Source organism: Sphaerodactylus townsendi, linkage group LG05 (assembly GCF_021028975.2).
Source record: "Sphaerodactylus townsendi isolate TG3544 linkage group LG05, MPM_Stown_v2.3, whole genome shotgun sequence".
NCBI lineage: Eukaryota > Metazoa > Chordata > Lepidosauria > Squamata > Sphaerodactylidae > Sphaerodactylus > Sphaerodactylus townsendi.
Genome location: NC_059429.1, coordinates 76,669,150 through 76,687,481, shown reverse-complemented (window position 1 = coordinate 76,687,481; position 18,332 = coordinate 76,669,150). Strand labels below are relative to the sequence as shown.

The 18,332-nt window shown below is 42.9% G+C and overlaps 1 protein-coding gene across 4 annotated transcripts; it reads right to left on the bottom strand.

Moving 5' to 3' along the window:
- Positions 1 to 646: 646 nt before the first annotated feature.
- On the bottom strand, positions 647 to 10,115 carry LG05H1orf210 (linkage group 05 C1orf210 homolog). Of its 4 annotated transcripts, none has more exons than XM_048498390.1 (6): positions 10,025 to 10,115; positions 9,508 to 9,579; positions 8,757 to 8,857; positions 6,175 to 6,682; positions 4,547 to 4,681; positions 647 to 1,382 (listed from the first exon to the last, which is right to left on the bottom strand). In XM_048498390.1, the coding sequence occupies exons 3-6, from the start codon at positions 8,841 to 8,843 to the stop codon at positions 1,015 to 1,017; spliced, it is 1,098 nt and encodes a 365-aa protein (XP_048354347.1). In that variant the 5' UTR covers positions 8,844 to 8,857; positions 9,508 to 9,579; positions 10,025 to 10,115; the 3' UTR covers positions 647 to 1,014. The 4 variants fall into 4 exon arrangements, with proteins under 4 accessions (XP_048354347.1, XP_048354348.1, XP_048354350.1 ...); XM_048498391.1 differs by having other exon boundaries at positions 9,926 to 10,058; XM_048498393.1 differs by lacking the exon at positions 9,508 to 9,579 and having other exon boundaries at positions 10,025 to 10,102.
- Positions 10,116 to 18,332: the final 8,217 nt, after the last annotated feature.

The following is an 18,332-nucleotide window of genomic DNA, read 5'->3' as shown; positions in this document are numbered from 1 at the left end:
GGTCCTTTTCATCTCCAGCAATTATAGAAATACAACCTAAAAACCTTAATACCATTTGGGAAGAGAGGCCATACAGAAACCAGGGCCAGAGACAGTAGAGAGTAAAGCTGATAGAAGTCTAAGACCAAAACTGCAATCTTGTGCACATTTATGTGGGAGTAAGTCATACTACAATAAGTGGAACTTACTTCTGAGTAAAAATGGATAAGATCAAGCTTGTCATGCCCCCATGGCACAGAGGCTTTTGTTATTTCCCCACTAAGCTTCAGTTTCCCCATAGTTAGCATGGATTTAGTTCATTGTTAAGTCTTCTAAGGGAGGGTATTTTAGTTAGCCCCTGTCCCTTTAAGACATTTTCCAATAGGCAGTCTTCCCTCTTTACCCAGCAATCCCGTTTTAGCTCTGGCCAGTCAGTCAGAGCAAGGTGCCAAGGGTAGCTGGGGACTGGAATATTCGTGATGTATATGATGATAGATAGAGCACAAGTTAAGGTTAACAGCAATTAGAACCAGACAAAGACTGAAAAAACTAAAAGGAAGCAAAACACAGTGGACGTTCTTGAAAGCAGCCAAGAGAAGACACAGTCTACAGCTTCAGATCTGCTCAAGACAAGCAAGTACTCTGATTTAGATAGACCAAAGGGAGGAGTTAGGGTCTTAATCCTCTTAATAAACCTATTGTTGAACTGTTGAACCTGGCTTGTGTCTCCCACACTCTCTCCTAGCCAAGTAAAGGGACCAAAAACAGATTCACTTGGGGGGCAGAACAAAGCTTCCGAAGTTAAAGGACATTGAGCACATACTACAGTTCAGAGAACATACATGCTTATTTGAAGGCAGTGGCCCCTTGTGAATGTGGCATGACCCCTGGTGGTTAAAGGAGGGAGATCAGACTCAAGAATGAGAGGCTGTTGTGAAGTCACTGGAAGCCCATCGAGTAGACAATGGGGGGTAAAAAGGCTCAGTACAGGTTCTTGAGGGTGCAGATAATTGGGCCATGTTTTCTACTAGATTCTTAGAGTTTGAAATGAGGGTCCATTTCCTCCTCCTCCTCCTCCTCCTCCTGCATGTCACGACTGGGTTCAATGTAGTTATCCTCAATGAAACCATCATCATCTTCTGGGTGGCAACCAACTGCTCCACAGTTCCTCCTGGAGGTCACATCCATGTCAGTTTCTCCCCAGTCGGGTACATCCTCAATACGGCTGCTCCCAACTGAATGAGAATCTGGCAGCCGCTGGTGATGGTAGCTGGCACGATTCCTCTGGAGCAATTTGCATTTTGCAATTAGTGCAATTCCAATGGAGATGCCAACAGCCAGAAGCACAAAAACAGCAAAATACACCCAGTTGTTTACAACTTTTCCAGGTGGTGGCATGGATGCTGCAAAGGAAAGACAGATGGGTGGGACTGGGTGATTCAGGAAATGCCTGTGTTCTCATTGAGGAAAGACCTTTAGCCTCTCTCTCCTCACTCAGTGGGTCTGAACAGAAAGCATTCAGTCCCTGTCCAGAATACAGCAAAAGGTCTCTGACAAAAATGACACCCATTTCTTTGGAGAAAGCCAAATCATGAAAATTGATCAGGTGTTGCTATTGTTTAGCAGGTGCCTACTTTAAATCAGTGATCTGCACACAATACACTGGGAGGAGAATGAGATAAGAGACCAGGAAATGGGTCTAACGACATTTGATAGTTATTAATGTCAACACACGGTCCAAAGGATTACTGTATTTACACAGCTGCCAGCTACAGTGAGGTCTCATACAGTGTTACATTCCCCCATGCCCCCTTGAATTTTACAAAGTTATCTAATCTTGGCTTAATGTAAAAGAGTGGCATAAAAGGTAACTCAAAATGATTGGAAGAAAGTTTGTGGACGGTAATCTCTAAGATAACCGTAAGAAAAACAAAGGTGAAAATTCTTCTTGGTTGGTTTGTGGATCAGGGTATTTTGAAATTTGGTTGCTGGATTGGGATGCAGGAGGAACATAGCCTGCTGACTGTCAAGGAGATTTCAGTACAGACAAATTATTAAAATCTGGAGAAGACAATGGCAGGAAATGTATGATCCAAACACATGAAACATCGTTAAATCTGAGCAGGTTCCTGTTTTTGTTTTGTTTTTTTGGGGGGGGTTGTTTTTTAATTTCCTCAGAGGGAATAATCTGTAGACATTAGTTGGATGAAAAAAGAACGTAAAAAGGAAACTGCTTAGATGCCTCGTGATAATTGAGATAATAGCACTTATTTCCTTGGATGTGTTCATTCAGAAATTATCCATATATATCAGGGCTTGAGCCCACACCAGTCTCCTTAAACAACCACAAAGACAACAGGGCCACCCACGGGACCTGACTTGAATATTGATCAACCTCTATTATCAGGGCTGTATGAGGAGGGCAACTCCATGGAAAATAGTGCCATGGACAAGGGCTGCTCCTCTGGTTGCATGCTACCATACCCAGTTAGAGTGGGAGCTACTGCATGTGGCCATCTCCTCAGATTTCTTAAATCTCCTCTAACCATACTAGAAACTTTTGCTTTGTTTTGATCATATCCTTCAGTGGAGAGAGAGAAGCTTATAACAGTTGTGGAGAAACTGGTATCTGGAATTACTGACTCATTTGTTAATGGCTTTCCAGGAGCACAACTATCAGGTAGACTTTTCTGATCAAATGTGTTATTCCAATGAGCAATATTTTCCAGTAAAAAGTAAGTATTGTTGGAAACACCTCATTAAAAAGGTAGGCATTCACCACTTATATGGATGTTTAGCACAATGTTATCTCTCTGTCTGTACTGCCAGTTCTCTAAGTGCATCTGGATTAGCAGTGAATACAACATATATCAACCAGCTAAATGCAGAGATTTTGTTGGGCCCTATTTTTGAAGACTATTACAAAACTCCAATTGGTACAGATTGGAGGTGCAACTGATAATTGGCATACTATTGTGGAGGCATCACACCAGGCATAAAAGGATTTTTCTGACTGCTAGTTTGTTTCCAGGCACAATTCAGAATGGTGATGCTTAAAGTTATAAATTGTTTGGGGTCGAGTATCTGAAAGACCACCTTTTCCCATACAAATCTGTTCCAATCTGGATCAGAGGTCTTATCCTATGAGCTTCCGTCTGATGTGACTGTTAGAAGAATCAAGGCCTTTTCTGCAGTGATGCCTTGATTATGAACATGCATACACAGAGCATTCTGACTGCAGCTTACTCTTTTAAGCTTTAGCAACAGGTGAAAGCATTCTTGTTTAAATCTTATTTTAACTGCTGACTTTTATTTCAGCTAATCTACTTCTGCTTATTTATGGTCTTCTAACAGAATTTACTGAAAGGGGTTTTTTTGCATTTTATATCAGTGTGAACTGGTTCAGCTACATTAGCTGGGACTTGGGAGGCAGTTTAGAAAACGTTTAAATACATAAATAAATGAGGACTTTGTTCTCTCAAAAAGGTCTGTTTGAAAACTATCAGACAATGACTATTCCTATGCTGAGTGGAGAAAAATGCCTCATGAGAGATCTATGGAATGGTCTGTGGCATTTACATCTTATATTTCAGTGATGGCAAACCTTTTTGAGACCGAGTGCCCAAACTGCAACCCAAACCCCACTTATTTATCGCAAAGTTCCAACCCGGCAATTTAACCTGAATGCTGAGGTTTTCTGTGTATTGTCGAAGGCTTTCACGGCCGGAATCACTTTGTTTTCAGGGCCTGGTTAAGGGTTGTGAAATGGATGTGCTGGGCTGTGGCTGTGGTTTCCAGGCTGTATGTACATTCTAGAAGCATCCTCTGAAGATCGCCAGCCACAGATTGAGCAGCATCGCTGAAACGTCCTCTGAGAGAATGCTGGCCCATCTAGAAAGCATCGCATCAAGTACAGCCCGGAAACCACACAGCACCCAAGCTGAGGTTTTCGTTTAGAAAAAAACGGTTGGCTCTCTCTTCCTCCGCTCCACCCGCTTGAGCAGGAACCAGCCTGTTCTAGCATCCAGCAAGCCCCACGTGCACTGCTCTGTGCCTCTCTAGCATCTCTGCCTCCTCTGTACCCCCCCCCACCCTCAGTCAGCAGCCACCCAGAGCACAGGCACCAGGCCTGCCAGGCGAGTCCTCCCTGCTCACCACGGTGCGCGCATGTCATGCTCAGTGGTCAAGGCCAGCCTAGATGTGTGTGTGTGGGGAGGGTGATTTTCCACCCCCACATCACGAACTCTGTGTGTGTGTGCCCACAGAGAGGGCTCCGAGTGCCACCTCTGGCAGCCGTGCCTTAGGTTCGCCATCACTGTTATATTTTGTTTTGCTTAGGCCCAAATCACATGAATGTAGTAGCAAAGAAGAATGCTGAAATGAAACTGTGAATCAAACTTCTTACATGGCAGTTAACTGATTCAAAAGCCCAGCCACTTCAAATGCACGCTTCAGAAACCTGACATTCACATATTTAGAATTGCCTTTCTGTTTTTTGCACATGCATACTGATAGCAAGAGAGGGTCTGAAAAGCACTTTAAATACGATGGATTAATTCAAACTTACTGTAATTTGTTGGTGGTGCTGTGGCTTCTTCCCGACGAAGCCGATATTTTGTTCTCTGGACTAAATCCTGATAATTGAGAATAGTATTTTCCTGAGTCTTGAATTCTGGGTGTGATTCATGTAGGATCTGTTTAACTAGAAAACAAGAACTAATATGTGGATCTCAAGACTGACGTTGGTTCCATCCCACCTCCATTCTAACATGGGTCACCAGTTTCTTACAAGATCTTACAGCACAGCAGATCAAAAACTTTTCACCCACTTACCAATTTAAGATAGTCTAAAGTCACTTATCAATTTGCAGAACAAATCATAAAGAAAGATTAGATTTAGACAGTGGTGGGATCCAAAAAAATTAATAACAGGTTCCGATGGTGGTGGATTCAAACAGTGGCGCCGCCTCACACACGCACCTCCAGTCCCTATTGGGCAGGGAGGTTGCTTTAGTAACCCCTTCTCAGCACTCAGAAAAAATTAGTAACCACTTCTAGAGAAGTGGTGAGAACTGGTTGGATCCCACCTGTGGATTTAGATGAAGGTGGCTTGAACACTGGTGGAAAGAACCAATGACATATCTAGGAGGGACAATTAAAGCCTATAAAGAAACAATACTATAATATATAAAAACATAGTAAACAAACAAGAGAAAATCAAATTTTGGTAGGAAATTAAAGATCAAGGAAAGAATATCCAATGGCTGACATATTTTCAAATAGCATCAAGACTTAGAAGAAATCCAAAGATAACAGGAGGTATCTTAAAAGAAATTTCAAGAATTTGAAAAAAAATCAATCAGCAGGAGCAATGCTTCTTATGAAGAATTCACATTATTACTTAAATATGATACCAAATAACAAATCAAAACTTGCATGACAAAGCGAATGCAAAACTTTTCAGAAGAGATTACCTTCCAGCAATGGGAATTACTATGGACTAAAAGGGTAGAACTTATATGTCAATCCTTAAAAGAAAATCGGCATAGAAAGTTTTTCAGATGGGATCTAACTCCAAAAGATATTAGGAAAATTGATTAAAAGTACAAGGGAACATGCTGGAAATGTGAATCATTGTTTCATATGTGCAAAAAGGTGAAAAGGTTTTAGAAAGACATGCAAAAAATACTGAAGTTTAAATTCCAAATGGATTCAAATACCATGTTGTTAGGCATCCTTACAAAAAACTTGCCAACAAAATTACAAGAACTATTTTTGTACTTATTAACAGCAGCCAGAGTTTCAATAGCATCCAATGAATCCTCCCTCAAAACCAAAATAACTGTAGAAATTCTCTGTCCCTCCCTTTGATTTTTACTGAAAGAAGGCTTGAAAGCTGGTGATACTGTTGTGGTTGCCTAGCAATGAACATAGAGAGCATTCATTTCTTAAAGTTTCAGGTGTTGTTTCTACTATTTGTAAAGTTAATCCCAAGTTTTTAATTTTTGTTCATTTTTATTAGATTTCAGATTTTTCTACACACTTGGAGGTTTTTTTTAAGTTTGTAGAAAGTTTTGTCTTGTCTGTTCATGGCCCAAATTCCTGGATTTAAGTATACACAGATTTGTCCATGTTGAGAATGAGATATATTGATTTGCACGTCAGTTAAAGTACAATTCCCTTTCCTTGCCTCACCTTCTCTTTGTTGGAGTCCTTGCTGGACAGGAGTTATGAAGCCATTGTACACCCATGGATTCCCTTGAAGCTTGACGTGGTGGATTTGTTGCACAAGTAGTGGAATGAGTTCACCTGCAGAGGACAGCTCATTGTTTCGAAGGTCCAGCTCAACAAGGGTCCAAGGAACAGGGAATATGGAGGGGTCAAGAGATTGAAGTTTATTGTTTTTTAGGAGCAGCATGTGAAGGTTCCTCAAGCCTACAAAGCTCTTTGGGTGTATGATAGAAATGCTGCAGCTGCTTAAATCCAACAGTTGGAGAGACTTGAGGTTACAAAATAGTGCTGGATAAAGAGTAGGAATGATATTACTGGAGAGGTTTAAGGAGCGCAGAGAAGGGAAGCTTCTCAGAAATTTTCCATGTTTGGGTATTTGCAAGGAGTTAAAGGACAGATCCAGGATGGTAATATTTCTGGGGAGGGAGCTTGGAGCATGGTGAAGATTCTTCCCACTGCAATCAGCCCATCCCTGTGAAAACATAATACATGCATCTCAAGAAATTCAAGCATCATCTACTGAATCAGGTTTTTTACAGGAGCTTATCTGAAGAAAATAGTGCCCAGGGCAAGTACTGAAATTGTGTCCCCCACCCTGCTCCACAAACTTGCTGACCTCCAAGTGGGATCTTTGGCTATTACAATTGATCTCCAGAAAACAAAGATCAGTTCCCCCTGGAGAAAATGGCTCTCTTTTTTTTTTTAAAGTGGACTCTATGTCTCTCTTTTCAAAAAATAGTTTTTTTATTAATTTACAAATCACATACATAACTTTCTGAAAGAATTATCCAGAAAAGACTAGTTTTACAATATGTAATTCAACAATTTCACTGTACCATTCCTTCAATGCAAATTTAAAAGACTTCTTACTGGAAATAAATCTAATCCTTATTTGTCGACTACTATTTATGCATCTAAACAGTTAACTACTCTCCTGTACTCAATAAAACAGTGAGATTATCACAAATCATATACATTACTAACTTACATCTCTCTTGGTTTACTCACACCTCCTCCGGTGAAAGAAAAGTTTTTTTAGGAATGACCATCTCTCACTTTGAACACTTAAGCCTGGGCAAGTAAGCACCAGATCTCCAGAATACCAAATGAATTACAAGTAGTACTAAAAGTACAGCCCCACCCTGTACAGCCCTTGAAGCTCTGGCAATTGGCAGAGGCCAGTGTGTGCACATGGAATGTGGGCTGCAGGGTCACAGGACAGCAGGATTCCCTTCCCCCTCCAGCATTGCCCCCTCCTCCACATACCCAGGCATGGGAAAGGAACTGTGAGAGCTGGAGTGTTGGGCTGCTGGTAGAGGTGGCGTTTCTCCTTCACCTTCTCTCTGCCGCAGCCCAACCATCTTGTGCCTAGCCAGATGCAGTGATCCGTGGCAGCCAGCCAGGCAGAGGACATTGAGGGGGGGACTCTGGGCTTCCTTGCGCCCCCCCCCCCCAGTTGTGTCTTGGGCACTGGCCCACTGTCCTCCCTAAATATGCCAATGATTTTTCAATTAATATCCCTTCCCTAGCAGAATCACTGGGCATTAGATGTCAAAAATATATTGTAGATTTTACCTAAAACTGAAAGTCATGGGAATCCCTTGACAAGTAAATGAATAAATTGTTCTGTGGTCAAGTATGTGTTTTGCATACAGAAGATTCAGGTTCAGTCTCTGGCAACTCCAATTAAAGAATCCAGTTAAAGAATCAAAGAAAGACCATTCTTTGCTTGAGGTCCTGGAGACCTTCCGCCCATCATATTAAGCACTACAAAACTAAATGGGCCAATGGACTTATTCAAGGTTGGGCTTGCATGTTACACAGTGAAAGTAGTCATGGTTTGCAAGAGACATCACTTTCAGTAGTAAGTAAACAAATAGCAAAGAGTTTAATGAAGTGATGAATTTGTACTGGAAAATTACATTGATGGATGGAGAAGACCTCCTGCACTCATGACTGCACAATTAAGCAGTACACTGGGAGCGCAGAAAACACTAGATGAAAAATGCAGGATTTGTTACCAGCCAGCTCCCCCTATCCCCCTTGCTGACCCTGCTAATCTGACTTCCACCACAATCCATCTTTTAGACAAGCAGGGATCAGTATGGGGGTTGGCACTGCTAGTTGAAGACTTTGATCCCTTTTCCTCTGCACCTAAGAACTTTGTTTCAGATTGCAGGCTTGTTAATCATCCAGTTTCAGAAAAGATAAATTCACACTGTGCCTGACTAAAAGTGGAATGGTTATTTCACTGCAACCCTCTACATAGGATTAAGTTCCATTGAACTGCATGGGATTTACACATTTGAACAAATGTGCACAGGATCAGACTGCAGGATTCTTAATGTTGTGACTGTTGATTAGTAAATAGCAACTAAAGAAGCCAGCCTGAAGGCAAGAACAGTTGCCATAAAAGACAGCTAGGGCGCATTGTTTCCACAGTGCTAACATTCAATCAACTAAGGTTGGTAAGGATTATCCTGGAACTAAACCTCACATAGAAGAAACAGATTATCCTATGCCTAACAGAAGCATTCCTTACTCACCTGTTGGTCAGTGTTACAAGGATGTCCTGACACCACAGACCAGATCCAGAAAATGATGGAGACCCAGATGTACAAGGAATCTGCCATTTTCCTTCAAGAAGCTGCAAAATGAAGAAAAAACAAACATGATAGTATAAAGCCATAGGAGGAATATAATAAGACTGTGAAAAACATGCCTCCATTTTATAAGTCAGGGATCACCAAACTATGGCCCTCCAGATTCATGGACTACTGTTCCCATCAACTCTGTCTATTGGTCATGCTGGGAGAGGCTGGTGGGAATTGTAGTCCATGAACAACTGGAGGGCCATAGTTTGGAGACACCTGCTGTAAATAAAGGTGGTGCATGTCAATTCAGGGACTACTAAAATAGCATGCAGTTTTCCTTATTATCCAAATTATATGTGTGCACGCACACAAAAATGTGAAGAACTAAAAACGACATGAGCTTTGCAGTTACGAGGTTAGGATAAGAATGCAGGATTAAGATCGGGACGCAAACTTGGTATTAAAATTCAGTTAGGACAGAAGGGCCTGAATTTTTCCCTTTCCAATGACTCTTTGAACTTAGATATTTTCTGTTACTGTGTGTGGCCTGATTTCTTTTTTCTCCATCTGCTGACCATCACTCAGGAACATGGTCCATTCTAACATTCATTTCACCATTCTACTGGCTCTGTGCAAAGATCAAGTTCTTGATTTTGACCTCTGGCCTGAATTCAGACCCTCAGTTTGTGTTTCGCTTCCTCACCTGTATAGCTTCCTTCAGTTTGTCTTTCACATCTTGCCTTGAACTGACATTCTGAGCCTTTTAGGACTGAATCTGAGGAGAGGGAGGTAAATAATAAACAGTTACATTTGGAGGAGGAAGTGCTGAGTAAAATCAAGCACTGACCTTCCTAAAATAGAAACGTTTTCCTGACAGGCCTCTGTGCTGCCTTTGATGACTGTTGCCTGAAATCTCTAAACTAAGTCTGAAATCTCTAAACTGTTGCCACATAGAATGTTGTTTGCTGACATTGCTGTATACAAGATACACCAAAATGCAAAGGTTTGCCTTGTTCGGGGGGGCGGGGGGGGACTGGTTTCCTGACCTCAGCTCCATGCGGCAAACTTAGTTCTACAGTGCCAGAGAAGACATTCCCTTGCTCCCAGCTTCCCAAACGTACCTTGCTATGAGGACTAATCGTGTCTCTTTGAAATATTTGCCACCTTTGCCTGGCCCCCACTCTTCCTCAAATAATCCCAACTGGAGGAAAAGCCTTTACCTTGGGGGTTACGCCAGGATGGGAGTGTTCTGTCTCTCTTCTTTCTCTTTCTTTCTGTCACTCTCACTCTACTTCCTGGGTTTGTGTGTTGAGGGAGTGGCAGGTGCCTGAGAAAGTGCACATCTGACCATGGTAAAAGGTAAAGGAGGCTGTTACACATTAACTGGAATTAGCCTCTCTTGCCCTAAGACAGAATACAGAAGGGAGGGGTGCCCACAAGTCACCTTGTTAACACAAACACAAGGAACTTTAGTAATACCTCCAAAGAAGTTCTTACAGCCAGGATCAAATGTGTATGCATTAATTGTAAAAGACAGCTTTAGGGCATCCCTGCCCTTTTGTGGTTTTTTTTTTTTTTTGGAGAAAGAAAATCCACATTTTATTATCTGCCTGAGACAACAAAGGAACCTCACCTACCCTTGGTGTGAAAGATCAGTGATGAAGATCTCAAGGTAAAAAAAAAAGTTAAATGCAGCTGTATGGGGTCCAATTTAGAGTGCCTTAGAGAAGGGAAGGGGGATATTTAACCCTATGCTGTTTTCCTGATGCAAACCCCCCCCCCCCCCCCAGTCCTCCTCTACAGTAAGAAATGTGCAGTTATCATATGGAATATGTGTGCAGCGTGCCAGTGTTTCTGCTTTGGGGGCTCTGGTTTCCTCTCTTTGTGGTGCTATTAAAAATAGTCATGGCTACAAAACATAGCTGGAATCACTGCTTGCTGGGAGATGTAATCTGATAGGATGGGAAACAGAAAGGAGGAGGAGATTTGGACTGGGTCCAGTCTACTTGAGTAATGCAACTATTGTTGTGCCTGCTTAAACTATACAATAAACCTAGTTTTTTGAAGTTAAATTACTTTCAGCTGCTTTACACAATAATCCTGTCTCCAAGCATACCTGCTTAAAAGAATATAGATGCAAACAGGAGGCTATCTCTTGCCAGCTGTCAAGCACTGGGGCTTATAAAGGTTCCTGGCCACTGCAACAAGGTACCAAATCTCCAAACTTATGGGATCCTCCATTTTTAAACGCTAGAGATGCCTTGGTAGTTTCTACACACCACCAATTGGAAGTAAACCTTAAAAAATTCAATTCTAGACTGTGAAGAAAATGTACATTTTGCCCTTAAGTTCACTGGGAGATAACTTACCCAGCATGACAACCATTTGGTCTTTCTCTTGGCATGGCCTAGCTAGGTCATAAACAACAAAACCCCTTATGTTTCCACAGAGGAGATTAGATTTTCAAGGACCATATTCTAAAACCCAACCTGCCAGATCAGCATGATTGATCTAATGGGCCAAACGGATAGAAAGGCCATATAACTCAGGTCACATGGATTGGAGGAAAGATTCTGTTTTGAGGGAGACAGAGAAACAGACTTGTCCAGTCTGATGTCTACCACTGCCTAGCTTTGCTTAAATTGGAACTTGTTTTATTTTCCTTTATTTTCTTTCCTTTTAATAAAATCTTTAAAAACTCAGCGGTTTCAGAGTATCTGGATTAAAGAACCCTGTTTTCGGTACGTTACATAGGAAAGGGCACCACACACATCCCTTTTTCCTTACACAGACTTCTCAACATCAACCGAAAATACACCCTCAAGCGTATGTCTGTCTGCATAAGGGAAAGGACTAGAAGTTTAGAAGAGCAGGCACATCATGCAAGGACGTAGGTAAAGGGGGGTTCTCAGGTTCAACCCCCCCATTGCATGTCTGAAGCTCCACCCCGTTTGTGGGTTTTTTGTATTTTAAAATGTTTTTTTGGTTTTTGGCCTGCAGGGGGCGCATTTTTAGGCTAGCGGCACCAAAATTTCAGGGTATCATCAGGTGACACTCCTGATGATACCAGACAGGTTTGGTGAAGCTTGGTTCAGGGGGTCCAAAGTTATAGACCCCCAAAGGGGGTTCCCCATCCCCCGTTGTTTTCAATGGGAGCTAATAGTAGATGGGGCTACCCTTTTGAGGGTCCATATCTTTGGACCCCTTAAATCAAACTTCACTAAACCTAGGTGGTATCATCAGGATAGTCTCCTGCAGACACCACCCAGGGTTTGGTGAAGGTTGGTTCAGGGGGTCCAAAGTTATGGACTCCCAAAGAGGGTGCTCCATCCCCCATTGTTTCCAATGAGAGCTAATAGAAGATGGGGGCTACATCTTTGAAAGTCAACAACTTTGGACCCCCTGAACCAAACTTCATCAGACGAGTGGGGGGCGGAGGGCAGGGCAGGGCAGGGGAGTCTGCCATCCCTGGCCTCGGAGAGCTGCTTTTATAAGCACTGAGACCACGGATGGGGCTTGGGGAGGTGTGGCCACGCCCCCGGGGTGGGTGGGGGCATGATCTCACCCCCGAACCCCCCATAAAAAACCTAAACCTACGTCACTGGGCACATGGGTAAATAACACCTAGAAGTCCCTTCATTCAAAGTGGCAAGTTTTAGAGCCTTTATTACAAAGCACACAGATAAAACTAATAGCGGATAAATCTACAGAAAAGTAGAAAGAATTATAGAATACAAAACAAAACTCAGCTGTTTGCTTTCAAAAGCTTACTCAAATGCTTCAGACAGTGACTCTCTGCCTGGGAGAAGGATCAGCTGCCCCCCTTCATTCCATATCTAGCCTGGTATCCAGTGACAGGCTGCCAGGCCAATGGGCTCGCTGACCATTGACCTGTTGGGTGACTGACAAATGGTTACCACCTTGTTGATCATTTTTTAAGTATCTCATGGGATACAAGCTTGCTTTTTGGAACAGCCAGATAGTGGGGTGCCTTGATGGTGGAAAGTGTCATCAAATTACAGTCAACTTTCCGTAACCCCTGTAGGATTTTCAAGGCAAGAAGCCAACAGAGATTGTTTGCCATTGTCTGTCCTACATAACCGACCTGGGCTTCCGTGGTGGCCTAACCTTCCTTAATTTGAGTGCTTACGGATGGAAATATTTAATGTGTGGGCTTGGATCCACCAGTAACATAGGGACAATGACAATTTGTATTGATTCCAAAAAGTTCAAAGAGCATGCAGAGATCTGGAAAGATCAGTATTGGCATCACTGTCCAGTATAGCACCAAACCATTGGACTACTTGATTTCTCCTCCTTGAGGAACTATTCCCTGCCTGATTTTAATGTAACAGTAGACCAGCTGTGAGAGGAATTGCTGTCTGGCAAAGAGTAGGAAAAGTATGGCCGTTTCCCCACTTTTAAAATGACGTTGGTTTCGTCTGGTCCAGGACCTTTTTAGCGCGAGGGTCATGTTCCCCGGGCTCCCCCACTGCCCCACACTCTGCGCGGGGTCATCAAAAGGCACCGTTTTGAGCAGCGCCAGAATGACCCACGCTGAGGGGGCGCAAGAGCAGCAGAGTGGGGGGGCTGCGTTGTTGCCGCCCCTGTAGTGGGGAGTGCAGTTGGACCCCGCGCTACTTGGCGAGAGCAGCACGCAGCAAACAGTGAGTGGGGAAAGGGCCTATGTCAAGGAGAGCCAAGTACTCAGGACAAGGGGAAACATCAAACACTCCCCACCTTTTTTCATATGCTATTAGAATGAAACAGACTATTCCAGCTGGCTACAATAAGCACACTCACCTTATCACCTCACCGCTTCTCCTTGTGCCCTCCGGGTCTTAAAGAGGGTTGTTTTCTGTACAGATTCCCTAAATTATTTGACACCAGGATGGCATTGTTACCTTGTAGCTGAATTCCCTGGTTTAGAGTGGCTTCTCTAATTGTCTGAGGAGAATTTCCTCCCTTCCTTTGGCAGGCTGCTGACTTTTCTTCTATTAGAGCTAGCCAAGTGGGCCAAAGCAAAGCTTGCTTATGTTTTTATCTTCTGTATGTTGCCTTAAGCCTATGTGTTTTAAATAAAAGGTTTCATCCCCTGAACTGCTCTGGAGTTGGGTGGACCTGTCATCTGAAGATTATGTAGCCTTAAGGAAAGAACCATTTGTCCTAAAATTATTTTGATCTGAGGGTTCTTTTTAAAATATTGACATGCCCCCCCAAATTTCTTTCTAGTCAGAAATAACATCGGTATTTTACCTAAACATTACTATCTGAATTTTATTGTTTTTAAAACAGTGTTATTACATTTTAAGACAACCTTCCCCCATGATGCTCAGGGCAGTGCACATGATTCTTCCTTTTGTTGTCACAATAATCCTGTGTGGTAGATTAGGCTAGACCACAAGGTTACCATGTGAGTTTTGTAACGAGACAGGGCCTTGAATCTGTCTTTCTCCTGTCATAGTTCAGAACTGATCCCAGCATCACATGGGCTACAGAGAGGTTCAAGCTTTTAGGTCCCCAGTGTCATCAAATAAAAATTAGTAATGTTTCATGTGGTCACAAACCACTTGTAAAAATCAACGTGTCTACATTTGAGGCTTGCTTTGAGCTTGAGGGTCAGGTCAAATGGCTTTCTTGGTTCTCCAATTAGCTCTGGTTCTGACCATCTACCCTGATTTCATAAATAAAATACTTGAAATATTTCCCAAAATAGCATATTTTTTCCAAGAAACAAAATTGGTAGGAATGGCCTCTGCTTTGGAAAGGATGCAGACAGAATGTGCAGTTTTTCTTGTCCCTCCCAGTAACAGGAATAAAAGAGACAGGAAGCCAAATGTCTTTGCTCAGTGCCCTTTTTATCCCTATAGCCACCTGGCAGTCCAGGACCTGCTTCCTCTATGGTAGCTGATAGGAAACTGCTGGAGCTGTGAGTGATCCTACCCTTCCCTAGAGAACGAAAGATTGCTGACAATTCTCCCTACCTTGCAGCTTCCTTCTAAACACAATCCACCTTTCCCTTAACCAGAACCTCTTGATACACCCCATCCTGACCCTTTAACATTCTGCCAGCTAATTTCCCCATATGATTTATGTTCTAGATTAGAGTTGCCACTTTTGTTGCTAGTGATGTCAGACACCTGCCATTTGACTAATGATCTGTTCTCCATTCATAAATAGGGGCCCAATTTTTGTCAAGCAGTTCAGTTGTTCACAAACAGTTCAAGCCTGTTCAGTGGGTAACTTTTCATAAATTCAAACAGTACAGTATATTGCAATTGGTAGTGTTTCATGCATGTACATTCTCACACAACTGGATGGGAGTCCTACTTTTGCACTCCCTCACAGATATGTTACTGGTGCATGCCAAATATATAAACAAACTGTGGCCAATGAATCAGTCAATCAATAATTACAAATAAACAGGTTTTTTAAGTCTTAAGGTTTGGTGTTTAAGTACATGTTATTTATGTCATTTTACATAAATGTGCTTTGGCTTTATTTAGGCTGTCATTGTACTGTCAAAATATCCCTGTGTGAGCATTCCGCACAGTTCCCAAACCTGCACAGGGTCTGTCCCGGTGTCACCCCACGATATTTACTTTAGCCCGGGATTTTAAAAAATCACCAGTTTGGAGGTTCTTTCTAAAAATCCTGGTGTTACCCTGCTTGTGCCTATACGATGCAAAAACCAATCAGGAGCAGGGGTGGTTTTATTGTCCTGCCCAGCAGCCTGATCTCCCCACCTGATGTTCATTCAAGCTGTCACTCAAAAACAACAGCCAATCAGAATGCGGGACGCAGGCAAACTCACAGGTGCTTGTAGTTGCCACTCAAACACAACAGCCAGTCAGAACGCGGGACACTGGGCTTGCTCTGACATGCTTCCAAAGTAAATACAGAAGTCCGGCTCGTGTGGAGCAAACTGGAGCATTTCCGACTGGATCTAACTCTGCTCCTGGGCAGAAGCAAGGAGCCATGCAAAGGGAGAACCCGGGATAAAAAAGCCCAGGTATATATGATCCCCGGTGTAATTGTGCCATGCAAAAGCAGCCTTAGTTACCTGACTGAACTATCCATGACTGTGGGAAGTAAAACTGGGACTTCTGAAGCATCTGGAAAGGCCTTGAAACCTAAGAAACTAGTCATTTGGGGGCATATTATTTACTAGTGGGACTTCCTCCCCTTTGTACAATCTAGTCATTAAACTGCTACAGTAAAACATACGTAGGACTGTGGATTCATGCTGGGAACTCAATTCATAGGCGTGCAGAGATCCTCTGTTGATTGCAATCACAGCACTTGGGGGGGAGTAGGAGTAGGAGGAGTTTGGATTTATACCCCACCTTTCTCTCCTGTAAGGAGCCTCAAGGTAGTTTACAAGCTCCTTTCCCTTCCCCCCTCACAACAAACACCCTGTGAGGTGGGTGGGGCTGAGAGAGCTTCAAAAAACCTGTGACTAGCCCAAGGTCACCCAGCTGGTGTGTGTGGGAGTGCGCAAGCTAATCTGAATTCCCCAGATAAGTCTCCACAGCTCAAGCGGCAGAGCAGGGAATCAAACACGATTCCTCCAGATTAGAATGCACCTGCTCTTAACCACTACACCACTGCTGCTCTTTCCATGACTGTGGGAAGTGGTTTAATCTTTCCTCACATGCCATTTACCCAACATAAAACAGCCTCAGGGGCCACTATTTGCTCCACAGGAGAAACCTATTTGCAGACATCAGCACATGCCAGTTTTCCCTGCTGGCGCAAAAGGCAGCTCCCTAAGGCCATTTTAGGATGAGAAAATGTTAGACCCTTTCTCCCCACATGCCATGGCTGCAGTCTGAATTGGGCCCTGCACACCTGAAAATAAAGCTTGCAAGGCACTCATGACTGACAGTCCACGTGGCAGACCCGGGGGGAGGGATGCAAGGAAAATATAACATAACGTTAGGCCTTAAATCCTTCTGGGTCAAAAAGACAGGCAGATAAGTCATTTTTCACAGCTGGGACTCTGAGCAATCTGAGGAGCTCCATTACTCATGGGGAAATAGCACAGAAGGGAAGAGAGAGTTGAACCTTTCCAGCCATGGAACTTTGGCATCCTGTGTAATCTGCCTCTAATTTGTAGTGTAGATACATCATCGAAAACATAAAGCTAAATGTTCACTTGTACTCAAACATCTAGTTCCTACCATTGGAGGGAGCTATGACCACACCATGACCAAGCGGCTTTATCTGCCTCATTTCATACATGGAGCAAGCACTCCGTAAAAGGTGCTGCAGATACTGTGTCCAAAATTAAGCAGGGGTCACAATACGTATTTGTGGTGAGGGGCAACAAATTACATAATGCAGAAATTACATAGTTCCTACTCACTTCTCAGCTTTTATTACTATACACAGTTCACAACCAGGAAAGATATTTTAGTTCCACCTTTATTATTTAGCTGCAGCTTTCTAAACACTGGAACAACTATTCATGTGTATTTATGCCTAGTGGGATTTGTACAGACATATAGAAGAAGGAGGTGAATGTATGTATTTGGCCAGTGGGTTTAGGAAAGGTCAAGGAGAAGTCAGTTCCTGCTTTTACAGTCTGCCAGTGAAGCTATATTTGCCAAGCAGCTGTCCCTGTGTTTACATGCAATTTCTCTAAAGGAAAAAAAAAGGAGTGACTCTTGGAAGACTGGCTCAGCGGGTGGAGTGGGGTGGGGTAGGGTGAGGTAGGAAACCTGTTGCCTTTTACCAGCATTTCTCATGTGATTCTTAAAAGTCCTTTGTATCTTTCATGTGCTGTTAGATAAATATGTAAATATTTTTATGTGAGATAAACGGTGGAATCTACCAGCGTAGAGTCCATTGCACATTCTAAACAATGTAGCTTTTAAAGTCACGTTGAGACCAGCATAATAAGGAGGCAGGAACAATCTAAATGCTGATTCACAGAATACAAACTGCATAGCCCCTTCGTACACATGTGTAACTAGGAGTTTCCAGAAAGGGTCTCCCACAGCTGTTCTTTACTTGTTGGGGAAACCCACTTATACTGCTGCCAACAGCTACTTTTCTCTAAGAGGACAACTAGTGACTTCCAAGGGCCACTTCAGTTTGGAAAATAGGATGAGGGGGAGACTGAAGCCCCTTCACCCTGAGCGCCCTGGTCCCAATCTAAATTGGTCCCACATGCGCCTGGGAATTGCAAGGAACTCTAGGCACACATCTGATGCAGAGTACTTATGGCAAACACATGTCTACCACATGGATTTCATAATGTGTGGGCCAAAGTGCTCCAGTAGTGGTCCTTCAGACTTCTGCAGAAATGCAAAGCCACAATGCTAGAGTAAAAACTAAAACTGATTATCTTTTCTGTGCTAAGCTACTCACAGCAATACAGTCTTGTGGCAGCCAAAGCTATGTGTTTCCAAATGCTCACCACTCCGGAGATTTACCATCGCTTAAAGACTAGATTATTCGATCAAGAATATCAATTTCTCCTGAGCAAAGCACAAAGCCCTTGCTCTCCAATATTCTTTGGGA